This window comes from Pyxicephalus adspersus, chromosome 1 (genome assembly GCF_032062135.1).
Source record: "Pyxicephalus adspersus chromosome 1, UCB_Pads_2.0, whole genome shotgun sequence".
Taxonomy (NCBI): domain Eukaryota; kingdom Metazoa; phylum Chordata; class Amphibia; order Anura; family Pyxicephalidae; genus Pyxicephalus; species Pyxicephalus adspersus.
In genome coordinates, this window is record NC_092858.1 from 171,038,359 (window position 1) to 171,054,787 (window position 16,429).

At 39.6% G+C, this 16,429-nt stretch overlaps 1 protein-coding gene across 6 annotated transcripts in view; it reads right to left on the reverse strand.

Annotated features, from left to right (window-relative positions):
• Positions 1-16,429, reverse strand: part of ILDR2 (immunoglobulin like domain containing receptor 2) — a 203,574-nt gene that overhangs the window by 30,207 nt on the left and 156,938 nt on the right. For 3 of the 6 annotated variants that reach the window (XM_072398387.1, XM_072398386.1, XM_072398391.1), the window contains 5 exons: positions 16,093-16,239; positions 12,257-12,427; positions 9,731-9,844; positions 6,665-6,860; positions 4,391-5,021 (listed from right to left, as the gene is read on the reverse strand). In XM_072398387.1, coding sequence (XP_072254488.1) covers positions 4,391-5,021; positions 6,665-6,860; positions 9,731-9,844; positions 12,257-12,427; positions 16,093-16,239 — 1,259 coding nt within the window. Of the gene's footprint in view, positions 1-291; positions 2,802-3,333; positions 5,022-6,664; positions 6,861-9,730; positions 9,845-12,256; positions 12,428-16,092; positions 16,240-16,429 lie in introns of those variants that run through there. The other 3 variants (XM_072398390.1, XM_072398389.1, XM_072398388.1) reach the window with 2 other exon arrangements.

A 16,429-nucleotide genomic window follows, 5' to 3' on the forward strand; every position in this document is an offset into this window, starting at 1 on the left:
ATAGATTTCTTAAAAATCATTTACTATTAAATGACAAATGCTTTCAATCCTGAACCAGATTCAGGTTCAACAGAGCGGCTTTCACCGCAGCACCTATCGTCAGCAATGAGTGAATGAAGAATGTAAAGTGTACCTGTGTAATGCTATACGATGAAAGTCATGCAAGTTCCAACTTTGAGATACAGCTCAGATCAAAGTGGAAATATTTCTTTTCTGATATGAAAAATAATAATAATACAATTTTACATTCAAAATGTAAAATCATTAAAGTAAAAAAAACAAACAAAAAACACAATTTCATCTTTTTAGCATTTGCATTATAATCCCAAAATCACTACAATAAAAATTAGCAAACTAAATATCAAACAGAAAAAAATGAAAGAATTAACACAATACATTCAAAGAAATCATAAAACTAGTCAGCTTGTTGTCCATTTTCATCAGCCAATTAAAACGTGCAAAAACAAATTCAGGGTAATCAGATTTCTGATACAAGAAAAGCTCTTTTCCTGCTTTTAAAGTGATTCCAGAAATCGATAATTCCTCGTGCATTAATGTGATTGTGAATTCAGGGTAATCATAAATGTTCAGATGTGAAGATTGAAACAAGGTGAATAACGCAATCATAATTTACAAGGAAAAAAGAAAAAGAAAATGGGGGTGTAGGGGAGTGGTACATGAGTAGCACCATTTCCATGTAAACACGAGAAATGAGCAAAATTCACAGACAAGGTGACAAAACAAAAATTAGAAATGTATTTGTTTGAAAAATGTGCAAAAATTAAAAAAATAAAACTGGGGCAAAATATTATCAATTTCTGTATAATTTCTTCATTGAAAGTCCAAGCAAATGTTCAGTTCAAATCATTCCAGGTGCACCAGAAGAAAGGATTGCAAATTATTACAGATTTACAGCCTGATGCCTGCCAGCACCTTACAGAGAAGAACCTCTGCTCTATGTGTGGAAGCAGTGATATATCTGCAGAGATCCAACACCATGGAAAGGACCCCTGCCATATAGGTGAAAGCAAAGATTTGACATTATGAGAAAAAACGCTGCAGAGAAGCACCCCTGCTCTATGTGGGGAACAAGTGATCTCTTTGCAAAGATCCAACACCATGAGAAAGGTCCCTGAGAACGACCCTTGCGCTATGTGTGGAAGCAGTGATATTTCTGCAGGGATCTGACACCATGAGATGGACCCCTGTCATTTGGATGGAAGCTGTTATATCTCTGTAGAGATCTGACACCATAAGAATGACCTCTGTAGAGAAGAAGCCCTGCATAGTGGGACCTCTGTTCTATGTGTGGAAGCAGTGATATTTCTGCAGGGAGATCTGACAGCATGAGAAGGACCCCTGTGCCATGGGTGTAGGCAGAGATATATCAGCAGAGATGTGACACCATGAGAAGGACCCCAGCAGAGAGGGACCCCTGCTCTATGTGTAGAAGCAGGAATATTTCTGCAGAGATCTTATGTCATGAGAAGGACCCCTGCAGAGAATGACCTTTTGCTCCATATGTGGAAGCAGTAATCTTTCTGCAGAGATCTGATACCATGAGAAGGACCCCTGCAGAGAAGGACCCTAGCTCTATGTGTAGAAGCAGTGATATTACTTTGCAGCGATCCAACACCAAAAGAAGGACCTTTGCAGAGAAGGACCCTTGCTCACCGAAGCCGTGATATCTTTGCAAAATTCCAACACCATGAGAATGACCCCTGCTCTATGTGTGGAATCTATGACATTTCTACTGAGATCTGACACCATGAGATACACCTCTGCAGAGAAGGACCCTTGCTTTATGTGTGGAAGCAGTGACATTTCTGCAGATATCTGACACCATGAGATAGACCCCTGCAGAGAAGGACCCTCGCTCTATGTGAGGAAGCAGTGACATTTCTGTTGAGATCTGATACCATGAGAAGGACCCCTGCAGTGCTTCACTCTTGCTCTATGTGCGGAAGCAAAGACATCTCTAAACAGATCCGACCCAATTGCTGGAGATATAATGCAGGGAGACCTAGCATACCTTTGCAGAGACACCACTGCTTTGACACAAGATTTTACAAATTGAAGACTTTCAACATCTTTTGCTGCACCAGGAAAGCTTTTAGCTGCTGCAATCTGGAAGTTCATCTGGGCTCTATTGATCTTTTACTTCTGGCCAGAGCTATTGTTCAATTCCATATTAGGTGAACAAAAAATCTGCAAAAAAATAACCATCTCTAATATAACAAGTATTCATATGAATTTTATTTCAAATGTGAAAGCAATGTCCATGAATTCTGCCCACTGCATACAAAAAAGACACCACTGGTCCATCTTTGGGACAGTGTGAATGAGAGGCACAAAGAGGTCTTAATGGTACAAAAATAACACTGAGTGTGAGACATAAGGAATGTTGGAGCATGGAGGCAAAGATCACCCCTAATAATTTTATCTTGGAGAAAAGCTTAAAATATTCTAAGGCTAGTCCTTGCAGAATCTAAAATCACAGCAGCTTGTGATGCCCTGTTATCCCTCCAAATTAATATATTTTTGAGGTCCATTAGACTGTGGGTTGTATACCCTGCAGGAGACCAGTGCTCCAACTTAAGGCCCAAGGCACATGGTCTCCTGTCCAGTGGTAAACATTCTAGTTAAAGGTCTTCCACGTCAGAAGGGAATCCTTGGAGCACAGTGGCTCATGGCTCTGTCATTCGTAAACCAGGACTGCCTCAGTGCCTCCTCCAATGAGAATCTTCCTTAAGTCTTTCACGATGTCAGACAACGAGGGACATTCTGTTTGGGAAATCACCCTGCGAAAAATAATAAACAGTAAGATGTGAACATGACAAAAAAAAAAAAGGAAAACAAAATGATAAAACTGTCCCTGACCTTAAGGCTGCGTACACACGTGCAATATGTCACTGGAAAGGATTGTGAAAGACTGCACGATGAACGAGCGCTGTACATACAGCGCCGTTCTGCTGTATGGAGAGGGGAGAACGACAGAACGGCACCCCGCTGCACTCTCTGTCCTTCATTTTCATTACGAACGTTCCTCGTCCGTGGATCCCCCAGGACGGTTGTCGGAACAACGAGTTCCATACACACACCAGATTTTCGTCCGATATCAGCCCCAAGGCGATTATCAGACGAGAATCATCTGACGTGTGTACGCCCTGTCTCTATATCAAGTATGGCGTCTTTGTCATCAATGCATTCAAGCTACGAGGAGGGCATCATAAGCTGCAGAAATGTACAATATGCAACCTAGATGGAACTTCCAAAAACAAATGGGTAATGCTAAGGGCAATTCTTAGGTGATGTCAAATGTATGACAAGGGTGAATGAACACACAGGATGAAAAATGAAGGGGGGGGGGCGGGGTGTTAAATATTGGATGGTTGGGATTACGCTTTTTTTTATTTCTCTTTAATTGTGCTGGTGAAATATTGATTTGCCTCATTGGCTGTTTCCTTCATTCTTTGTATAAAACAACACAACTAAAAGAAGAGAGAAGAGAAATAACTAATGATTCGACAATAAAAAGGAAACCAACCATCTGTTTTCAATGCTTTTTTTCTTTGTTCCAAGTGAATACATTTAATATTTTTCAAAAAGTTTCATTTTTTTTTACATGAAAAAGCTGCCACACTTACAGTTTCATATAAAGTAATTTGGGAACAAAAATAAAATGCAGCAGCAACACAAACAATTTCATTTTTGTACATGTTTTGGTCTTGTATAATAAATGTTTTTTTGACACCAAAAATATTGTCTGGTCATGAAAATTTAAAAGTCTTCCGTTGCAGCTATTATTTTTCTTAAATGACTGAAAGACGATGCAGGTTATAAGTTTCTACCACAGTTCAATCTAAGTTTCATCATAGCAAGAGAATAACCACATAATCACCCATAAAGAGTGGAACTGCCCAAAACTCCCGCAACTGAATTTGTGTTTTTATTTCTTTACAAAGTAATTCGACAAAATGTCCCAATTTTCACCATGCCTTCACAAGACAATTACATCTGGAGTCTAAATGTACAGAGTATAAAAAAGAGACATTATTTAAAATACCCAAAATGTCCATTTCATGGAGAATTGTCCGAACAGCCCATGTTTTCTCGTGTTACTTGTTTTTATTGACATACCCGGGAAAAAAAAAAAGTGGACAAGAACACGTTCCCTTTTCGAAAGGTGGTAGAAGGATATTGAAGAGCTGCTTTTATACAGCATGCATTTTCAATGTTTATGGTCCACAAACATCTCCGAAATGGCACAATATATTATATAAGAATGTCCTCACACACACATTCTCCCCACTCCTTAAATTTTTGACAACGCCCTCCAACCCCATTTGGCCTGTGACCCATTCATGTAAAAAAAGAAGGCTTTTCTCACTGTTTTACTGGGCTGCTCCTTTTTCTTCCTCTTGTCGGAGGTGCTGAGATAGGAATGTTCTCTGGAACGGAACGGGAGAGCCCTGGCAAGCTCTCTCTCGCTGTACGGAGGAAGTGAGTCTTCTTCCTCAACTTTCTGATGGTCCTTGCCTTCTCCAGTCTTGAACGTTGGAGATCGACCATAGCTGCGGCTGGAATTTTGCCGCAGGCTCAGTTTAGATGGGGTGATGCTGGTTTCCTCGATACCCCTTGACTTCCGTTCTAGGATACTGCTAAGGTAAGCGTCATCGTAACTCTGTCCCATTCTAGTTATCCTTTTAGGAAGAAGTTTGTCCTCTGGGGCTCGTATCCTAGAAGGGCTGAAGGACCAGCCCCGTTCATTGTCTGAAAAGAGTTCCCTTCCATAGTTTCGTTTTCCATAGTAGTCATCGGTTGAGCTGTCCTGGTACAGTGATCTTCCTCTTGACTCGGACCGCTCGAACCTTGGTCCTGAGCCAGGGCCCCGGCTGTCAGCCCTACGGGGCCGTTGTTTATACGAGTCTGCAAATGCTGCTAACTCATCGGTGGAAACGGCCTGAACTGCCATGGGAAAGGATTTCCTTTCTAAGACTTCAGATGTTGGTCTTTGGAGGCTGCAAAGAAAGATTAATGAACATGTAAGGCACATCGTGCAAGAATTAATAATTTACAAATGATATGCTTTGTGAACAGTAAAGTTTTAAAAAAATAGTAATAACAAACCCAAATCAATCCTAAAACATTTTAGATTTCTTCTAGACAGATGTCTGAAAAGACAGGAAAATGCATGCAATGTGTTAGGAGACACTCTTCTAGTCGACAATCCCAGGTGGTGTCCCACCGCAGTAGAGCGCCCCTGGCCTATTCCCACCGGCAGCAGCAGAGGAGTTCTAGGAATTAGTGCTCTGCAGCTTGCAGCATCCTTGTTTCCCTTTAGCTGTGTTTTTTACTCTCAGAATCCCCTGCACTGATGCACAGCTGAATAGAACTAGGTGATGTGGCACAGCTGATTGAGGTTCCTGATCAATCTCATGCTGCCAATGGCTGCTGGGTCCTTATTGCTTCTTTGCTCCCAGATTCCATTGCCTGTTGTAGCATTTAGCTGGTCTAATCTGTGCTGGGGAGTCTCTCATGTGATTTCCCGTTGCTGACCATTGCCAGTTCCTGATCCATCAATTATAAGCAGCCTGGACTGATCACCCATTTATGACTTTGGTTTTGGCCTGTAGTTCTTGTACTGCTTAATCTTTGGGCCCCCGGTCCTTTGCTAGCCCATCCCAGACACCATCCTTTGTGCATTAAGTCCTGGGGGCAACCAAGTTCTGGGAGACGTAACTAGTCTCCCGAGGCTGAGCGGAGGCTTTGTATAGGTGAAGAGTGCAGCGTTAGATTGGGGGACTGGCGTCTGGTGAATACTAGTGCTGATCAGGGCCTTACACAATGATTATTTTCTGGGGTAGGAATCTGAAACTGGACCTATCATCCCTTTGCTACTCTGTTTAAAACTAATAATGTTTTTTGGGTGCAGTTGGGCATAATGTTGTTTCATTGAAGATAAAGAGGAAAAAACAGAGGGTCAAATCTACCCAGTAGGAACATAGCAATAAAACCTTAACAAAAAGTCTTAGCCCTTCCTTAGTATTTCCAAAAATAAGACTAAAAAGATATATAAAAATCCCCTTTACATACAAGGGGCAGTTACAGAAATTGTACATTAGCAGCTACAGCACTTTTTAAAGCTTTTTAAAACTATAGACAATTACTCTTGCCTTTTAGGTGGAAGCAGGGGTCTTTCTGCAGATATGTTACATTGCCTTTCTGGCACTCACTTTCCTAAATTAGGACCACAGCTCTGACTCAGCATGGGGTGTTCGGAATTGGATTGTTCAATCAGAATGTAATATCAGGGTTCTCCCCAGGCCCTTTTAGCTGGGTGCACCACCTGGCACTTTTCAGCACCCACCCGGCTGTTTTTGGGTGGTTACTAAAGAGTTTAGTCACAATACAGGGGCTGCCACCCACCTACAATTTCTTCCCACCCGGCTTAAAAAAATTTCTGGGTTAAGCACTGTAATATGTTTGGTCAGCTTTACACTTTGGCTGTTTGGCTGTTTTACTTCTTTCACCCTCAGCTTTACAGATTGTAGAAGCAGATTGTAGTAAAAGTGAGCAGCTTCACCTACCCTTAGTCAATACATTTTATATATCATTGTTTTATATTGTTGTATATTTTTTTCTACAGGGAACATTTACTCACCTACTCCTAAAACTTTCTCTATCGTCCCTGAATTTAGAAGACCGTGTAGTTCCCCCGACTACACCGGACCAGTATTCGGCATCCCCATCAATGTTGCAGCTGGAGGGGAGAGGCTTCCTGCGGACTTGGCGATAGGAGCGATTGAAGTGTGAGTTGTCATCGTGCAGAGAACTTAGCTCCGAGATTGTGTGGCTGTCTAGGAAAGGAGACAAAAAGCAAGTGAGGAGGTCACTATCATATTCTGGAAAACTCTGGTAATAGAAAGATGGTGTAATACGCCTATACCTGTTCACATAGTAAGGGTACCATGAATAACACGTCATTATATTTTTACAGGTGCCCAGCTGTGGGCCTAGGGTCTAGTATGGGCGTCTTCAAGATGATTTTGGTACTTTTTACGACATGTGAGAAACGCGGCCATCAAGACAGAAAAGTAGCGCAGAGTTTCTCGGGATACTACATCACGCATCCCAGGAGACTCCTTGTTGCTCCTTTTGTGCATGCCCGATCTTGGGCCCTTTCTTTAACTGCATACGCAGTAAGATCGGCAATCTCAACCCCCCCCCCCCCTTCCCCATATAGGTCACCCAATCTCACCCCTGCGCAGTGTGAGATCGGGAGATGTATGAAAAAGAACCCGGAAAAAAAGAGAGAAAGATGGCGCCGAAGGAGGATACCAGGAGGACGCGGGATCCAATCGAAGAAACCTCCAGATGGATTAATGGATCTGTGGGATTAAAGGTAAGTGTGTATTTTTTTTAATTTTCACTTAAATTCCAGTTTAAGTATACAAGTTACACTCATTCAATAGACTTTAAAGAGGATCTATCACTACATTTTTAACATTATATAAAAGTGTTGCTATATAATGCAAAATTTTATTTTTTTAAATTTTGTTTTATATGTGTTTTGTACATTTTTTAGGGAGGTCCCCTCCCCTTCCATCTCCAACTTCCCAAGGGGAAACAGCTTCCTGGGATACATGTGTCACATATCAGACATGCATCATTATGGAATTTGCATTAATGTGAAAAAAATCTCACATGCGTAGTGAGATCTGCATCTTTTTGTTTACATTTTCAGGAAGACACATCACCCAATCTGGCACCTGTACAGTGTGAGTTCACGTGACGTGAGAAGAACCAGGCAGAAAAGAGATGGCGGTGATACTTAGAGTGTCGAAAAAATAAAGGGAAGTCCCGCGCTGGGCTTGATTTGTGGACGGAATGAAGCCTTGTCATTGGTAAAGCCAAGGGATTTTTTTTTTTTCACAAAAGTTCTACTTTAAGTGAGTCTGTTACATTGGTTCGTACATTGCCCTTCCAGGCAGGATACACCTATGTTTTTTCACTTTTCACCCACCAGAAGCTAACTCCTAAGTAAGTTAAAAGTCCCCATAGTTGTAGCTAACATAAGGATATGGAATCCCCTTATGACAGAACTGATTGACAGTTATCACCCTGTAAAGAATCTGGTATAGGTTTAAAACCATTTGTCAATTATTAGCCCTTGACAAAGGTGGGGTGTGTGAGTCCTGGTGAGTGCTTACTGTTTGCTCTTCTGCATATGGGCCTGATTTATTAAAGTTCTCCATGGCTGTAGAGCATATACTTTCTTAAGTGAAACTGCGTGGTCCAGCAAACCTGGAATGGATTACTTCAAAAACATTTGCTATTTGCTAGCAAATGTTTTCACTCCTGGACCAGATCCGTTTCAGTTTTGCTAGATCACCTAGCTTCACTAATGAAAGTGTATCCTCTCCAGCCCTGGAGTGCTATATTAAATCAGGTCCTATGTGTAGTCTTTGTTTTACCAATAAAGGTCTACTACTTAACATGGACCACTATGGGTTAACAAGCCTGTCTTGAGTATTCCTTGGTCTAATTAAAACCTCAGAATGAGTTATCTAAAAAAAAAAAAAAAAAAAGAAAAGCCACTGTTCTTACTTAATAATGTGCGTGCATACACATATCTTGCCCACTGAAATTTTTCATAACAGTGTGGATAAAGAGCCAATGGGAAAAGCCTATAACTCTAAGTTATGAATAAAATAATAGAAAATATTAGTGTACAATATTTTGTATTTGCCCCACTAAAAATATTTTTACACATGGTCCTGACTGTAATAAATAATTAAAATATATGAAAAACCACACTCCATACTCTAAATCTTCAGCATCTTTTGGGTGAAGTTTTAAAGACAGGAGGCAAAGTGTCCCAGAAACAACTGCTTAATATCATAAAAACGGCCTAAAATTAAAGAGCTTTAAACATATAAATACAGGTCTGCTGTGCACCTATGTGTTTCAGTAATGTTCACAGTTTTAATGGGTGCCAATGCACTGATCACAGTGTGCTGCAGTCAGTTTGAATGGCACCCAATGCATTTCTGTGTATTGTAGTGTTCTTCATCTACAAAAATGGTGCAGGTCTGCTGGCAGCCCAAGCAAATGAATGGGCTGCTTAACACAAAGTATATAAATAGACCTTTGGCTTGTTATCTTTCTTCAATACATGATATGGTCATCTCAGAATATTTTATATGGACCTATGATTTGCCACAAGGCAACAAGACTACATAAGGTGAAGGATTCTTTCTTACTTCCCACTATATGACATCGCTGGACCAATCTCTCCTCAATCTGGTAAAACAAAGCAGCCATGGAGCAAAGAGAATAGCAGAATGTGCTGCTTGGAGGGGATAAAGTAAGCAGGTCGCCTCTGCTCATGTTCTACCCAGATAATATGCACACCAGGACATGTTATGAGAAGATTCTGTCATTTACTGTAAATGAAAAAGCAGAATATTTTGATTTTTCTGGAGCTGCAAGCTCATACCTATGTTTATGTACAATAAAAAAAAAGTTCTGATGCAGATAATGAACATCCATGAACAGGCAGAGAAATGACAGTGCTAAGAATAGGTGACTCATCGTGTGGGTGGCCATCAACTTATAATAAAATGACGCAATTTAGCAGACGTTGAAAAATCGTGGATTAAACACCAACTCTTGTATGCCTAAATTAGCCTTTCACTGATAATGTTCTGTACAGAAAATCACTTACATCTCTCTCGCATCCGGCGGGCTGGGTCAAACTGAGCTAGTTCTTTTTCCACATAATAAAGGACCTTCATAGAATCTCGTTCCTTGTCAGCCTGAATGCGGTAACCTTTTCGCACTGCGTGAATAAAGAAACGTGTCATTGTTTTAAAGGCCAGCTCCAGCCCAAATTATTATTATAGGCTTCGGTAGGGCCTGATTTAATAAAGCTCTCCAAGACTAGAGAAGATAGACTGTCATGGGAGTGATCCAGCAAACCTGGAATGGATCTGGTCCAGGATTGAAAAGGCTCGACAATAAAAAGCAAATGAGGAAGAAAGAAATTTATTCTAGATGTGCTGGATCACCCAGGTTCTCCCATTACTCCACTCCATCCACTCCAATCTTGGAAAGCTTTAATAAATCAGGCCCACTATACTGCTGGTTGACTGCTATATAACTTGTATACCTATGTTAGTTGAACATCTCATTTAAAATCCATGGCAGGACAGAGAGAATTGCTCTCTTTTCAGATAGTCTGTGGCAGCGTTTCTCACCCAGGGTTCCTCCTAAGGTTGCTAGGGGTTCCATGCGAAATGAACAATTTGTGCCTCTCAGTTCAGTTTAAGTGACACCAATGATCTTTTTGGCTATCTGTAATGGTGGCATTCTTTTCAATGGCCAGCAATGTAAGATGAATTCTTCCCATTGACCACCAGGCTAATGTACTGTGGATATAGTACTTACAGCAGGGGTTCCCCAAGACAATGTTATTTTAAGGGTTCCCTCATTAAGGTTGAGAAACACTGGTCTGTGGGAACTTGCATCCATTTAGCCTACAAAGCATGTGAGGAAAGGTACTGATGTGAATCAGTAGACCTAGCTCTCAGTTTGCATTACAACTTATCCCAAAGGTGCTCCTTAGGGTTGAGGTCAGGGTTTTGTACGGTCACTCAAGTTCCACTACACTATTACAGTGTTCTCCCCAGCTGCTTTTAGTAGGGCGCACAACCTAGCACCTTTTAGTAACCACCCAGCTGTATTTGGTTGGTCCTAAAGAGCTGGTCACAATACAGGGGCTGCCACCCACCTACAATTTCTTAAACACCCACCCAGCCTAAAATATTCTCTGGGCTGAACACTGTATTATGAACCTGGCATTGTATGCAGGAACAGAAAAGCTATAAATGCTGTAGAATTATCAGTACCATTCACCGATCACAACTGAACTCCATAATTTGGCACAGGTATAGTGTACATATTTCCTGCTTCTAATACAATAAAGTGAACCCATTACATTCCCAGTAAGGACAATCTCTATCTTTGAGACTTCCATAACGTAAAGTGTGCTAATGATGAGCCGGCAGACAAAACTCCTATATGTCATCCAGCCTGTCGGACAGGAAGCCTCCTATACTGCTTAATAATCTGTTTTAGAAGCATAGATGAGGTGTCCTGACAGATTCCGTATGCAGTGACATATAGGTTCTCTGTCGCACTCCAATTGTTCATAAAATAAAGATCATTTGTTATACAGATGGCATTACAGTCACTGCTGTACTATAAAGGGAATGATTTTTTTAAAATCATACATAAAATAAGTGAAATAGGTTGAATATAAAGGTAGATATAAAGATCACAACCCTATCCAGTGATTTATCTCATAAAATTGAACTCCAGTCAGGCAGCTAATTGGAACTGAAATATCTATATGTGTAATGTTTTACCTGGCCAACAATTTGTAATTTTCAGCAAGCCATGTAATTCAGTCACCCATGCTACATAGATGGATGCCAGGATGGCGACCCCACTTTCCCTTACCACCTAGCTGTAAATTCACTTAAGGCTGGTTCTAAGGTCGTTGAATTGTGGAATTCCCATTCGTAGCCAGAAAAAATATAAATTATTTACGGACTGTCTGCAGTCTGAAGCATGGAGGGACACAATTCTGCAGACCATGACTGAGATTAACAATAATGCAATCAGTTTCACATACCTATGTGTTCCGGTATTAGTGTTAGGCGCTACAAATTATACTTTACATACTCCATTGACAAAACTATTGAGGACATAGGATTTAAAATTAAAGAAGGAAATAGTCCCTGTTTATAGTTACTTAGCTTCGTCCATCCCCTATCCCAGGTGACAGCCAACTTTAAAAAGCTAACTGCATCCAAATGACCCTCTGATGCCTTTCTTGTTCCCAGTCAAGATCTGCAGACATGTTGCTCTCTATAGCAGTGTTTTGCAAACATGTAGGAACCCTTGAAATTACTTTTAGGTCTTCAATGGACCCCTGCTATTGTTTATATCCTTAGCTTACATTGCTGGCCATTGGGAAGAATGTCACCCTTACAGATGGTCCGTAATGCTGACCTGATAGGCATAAATTGCTCATTGCTCCAGGAAACCCCAACAACCTCTGGAGGAACCCTGGTTAGGAAACACTGCTCTACGGTGTACAATATACAAGAAACCTAGCAGAAAATCTATTTCATATTACATTTCACATATTTATTCATGCCATGTCTGTATTACATTCTCAAATTACCATTCTGGCCTCCTAGTGAGTCACTCTGAACCAGCGGTGGTACGTGCTGCTTTTCCATTAGCATTGGACCTGGGACAGGAGCTACAGGAACGGTGGAGATGTAGTATGGAGGGCATGCAGTGGGAACAGTAGGTGGGTAGCCAACTTTTGCAGCTTTTCCTGCTTCATATACTGTAAAGGAAAGTAAAAAGAAATGATAGAGCATTAACAAAAATGACGCAAAAGTGAAATTACTGTACATGCAGATCTACAGTTTTTCTGTAAAAGCCAAGCTGGACTACACTTCTTCCTCCTCCAAGTGTCTATATTGGTCAGTGAACCTGCTTACCACAATAGGATTGCTTGAGGAGCTGAAGTTGAGCCTTGCAAATAACTTCAGCTGGCAAAAATTCTAGTAAATAGGTTGATCATATACTCAATATGTGCAATGAAAAAAACAAGACCGGATTTGTTATATCACATTATCATTTGACTGAAGTTGGAACATTTTCAACTTGTTTCATCCCACTGAATATTTGCTTTCGTGAACAGTCTTCACTACGTTAATAAATCGACCCCATTGCTTTGTTCTTAAATTGGGAAGTTTGTTTGGCACTCAACTCAATGTATTATGTACCTTTTAAAACATATTAACTATTATTAATTACAATACATAAAAATATTCTTTTCCCAAATAAAACTGTTTTATTAAACAAATACACTGTATAGTGCTAACAACAATACCTCCTATCAACAAAAAAAAATTGGAGGCCCATATGTAGTTTTACAAAGAGTCAATCCACAAAACTGTGATTTTACATTACATGTGAATGGGGTCCTCCATAATAATTATTAAACCATATATTCATACTCAACACGTTTCGCAGAGACAAATCTGCTTCATGGGTGTATAATTATTTTACATATTGGTTTTTGTAGTACTTACCTCCAACACTCCTGAGGAAGCAGACATGTTTTTGCGAAACGTGTTGAGAAGGAATATTTGAATTAATGAATAATAATGGAGGACCCCATTCACATGTAATGTAAAATCACTGTTTTGTGGATTGACTCTTGTAAAACTATACATGGGCCTCCAATGTTATTCTTCCTTGTTGATAGGAGGTATTGTTGTTAGCACTATACAGTGTATTTGTTTGATAATACAGTCTATAAGATTTTTATGTATTGCTATTACTAAAAGTTGATACGTTTCAAATATTCAAAAGTCCAGCATAAAGAATAGCTCTTTTGTTTTCATATATATATATATATATATATATACATATATGTATTTATATTGGTATGTGGCATTTATAGGATAACACCCAGAGGTATCTCCATTTGTACCTTTTTAGGGTTTAGAATGAGGAGAGTGCTTAGTGGGTGTCAAGGACATGATGTGACCAGCCTTTGTAAAGCCGTTGTGGACTGAGCACAGAATGAGCAAACATTAATAACAAACAATATGAATTTATTATTTATTATTAATTATTGCTTTAATTACAGGATATAGGAAGATCAAACGGTAAGTGAACATAGCACACCCCATATTTACATTCACAAGCCAGATTCTCAGCATTCCTTCTCTTTTTAATAGTTGAGTGCTCATTGTCCCTAATTAGAGAAATAAACTTGATCAAGATGAAAATACTTGCAAGATTTACTTTTCTGCCAAGGCAGACTGTCACAATTGAAATACACCAAGCTTGATAGAAAGACTATGTGTGGAGGAATGGCTATACCAAACTTCTTGAGATATTCTTTTGCAACCCAACTAATCACTGATAACAGACAGGAGTACCCAGGTATAAAAATTCCATAATAAGATCCACTAAGGACCAACCATCACCCTCCCTTTGAGGCTTAAATACCTTAACCTCTTACCAATTCAATGTTCGCTACACTCAAAAATTTAGGATTAAGATCTTGAAACCTGAAGATTTAAATGGCCCTATTTATTACCCTGTAGCAGTATTTCAATCTGCTACATTCATACTTTTAATATTTTATTTTTATTTAAATATTTACAGGGAACTCACAGCAGTCAACTCTGGATGCTACAGAGCTTGAAAAGCTACTTTGTAAATTACTAGTAGATAAACCAACCTGCACCAGAATATTATTACAGAGACTTCTCAATGGGTCTTAAAATGGATGATGGACATAGATGAAAAAGCTTCGAATGATATCTAGGATACACGTGCCAAACAGGCGGTTTCTGCCAAAGACTAATTCATGGTGCTATATAGAACATTATACCCCAAAAAAGCTCTTCGGGGCAGGGTTCTCTCCTCCTGTGTCACTGTCTGTATTTGTCTGCCATTTACAACCTCTAATTAATGTACAGCTCTGCGTAATATGTTGGCGCTATATAAATCTTGTTTAATATTAACAGTAAGAATATTAATAGTAATAATATTAGAATAATAGTAAATATATTAGAATAATAATAGTAAGAAATTGAACCCCAGTTTTTTTTTGGCTTCCTAGAGATGCAAAGGTATAGAACTTCTTTGACATATTCTAGATATACAATGTGATGAAATTTTTGCAGTTAGATATTTGACGGCCATATAGTCCCTACAGAGCTTTCATTCATGATACCTCCCAAATTATGTTTGCTAGGATTAGTTGATGATCTAGCTTCCACTAAGGAACAAATGGCATTTCTAGGCCTCATTCTATACTATGCTGGAAATGGCATAACCATAATATAAAAAAAACCTGGGGCTCTAACCTTATTACTGAAAGAGAAACCTTTACTAATTTCAACTCCCTTCTCTACCAAGAAACATACAAACATAAACAAAGCATGGAAATATTTCTAAGAGTTTGGGGGTCTTGGCTTGATTACCAGTCCACACTGAAACCGGGGCCCGAAACCTTGTTTTTTTGCTTTTTTTTTTTTTTTTTAAACTGTCACTGTGTTTTGCCCATTGTTCATTATATGGACCCTTTATTTGTTGTACTATTGTATTGAATTGAAGGTCTGTAAAGGTAAAGTAGTAGTTAGTCACATTCAGCCAGAAGAAGCTTGGAGAGCTGTGAAACGTCTTCAAGATTACAAAAACAAGTCCAGTTGAATGAGACCATTCAGTCCAGTAAAATGTGACACCGTTGTTCTTTCTGAATAAAGGGTACATTGGAATTCCTTTAAACTACACATTAGTTGAATGGGAGTAACTACTGCTAGATATTGTATTGAATGTTTACCCCAAGAAATACCCCTGCGTGGACATCCTCCCGGGGGGGGGGTGGACACTTTGTCCTTTAATATTAAAGATCAGTAAACAAAACTTGAGATTAAGTTACATAAATCTGGGCATGTTTGATCATTCCAGATGAGAAAAGGCAATACAATTCCCAATCTAGGGTCAGTATCTACTTCATGGACTGGGATGAAATTTCTGTGTCTGTGCTGCTCCCAAAATTATCAAATGGATCAGACTTTGTTGCTTACTGTATTCTGAGGCTTGGGAGACAGGAGACAAGAAAATTCTTTCTCCTGCCTGCAGCAAACAAATGATATTGTCTTATTCTAGGAAAGTCACTTGCTTACAAGGACTGTTTTTGATGATAAACGACATTGTTTATGGAAATATCATACTGTTGCTGTGTATTGTGATATATCAGCATTTTTCCAATGCAGCTTTGTAATAATATTGGACTCCACTGTGAATAGAAGATGTGAGCATCCTCAGATTACTTCAGTTTCCAAAATGTGAAGTGCCATTACACAGCCCGGGAGTAGTCTGGGGTTGCCTACTCTCTAGATCTTTACAAAAAAAAGGGAACCCAAGGGTTTGGTTTAAGCCATACAATTTTCATATAAAGTAGGATACGGTGATACTTACAAGCTCGGGGACAGCAGCAGGTCTCCGGGCAGCATGGGCACCTCACATAACAGCAGCAGCTGTGTGGGCAACATTGGCACCAGCAAATTCCCACCATGGCAAAGAAGAGAAAGATTCCGAGTATGACCAAGCAGACAAAAACCCACTCTGAAATTAGAAAGAAAAGTGGAGATTAATGCGGAAATATTCAATTCTAATTTAAATGAAGAATGCATTACAGTAATTTAAAGTGGATTAATATGAACTGTTATTTCTGACAACATGGAAGGGTCTCACGGCTATCCCTCTGTAAGGCACCCAGATCATTTGGAGTCTATTTATAGCCTCAATGTTTAAT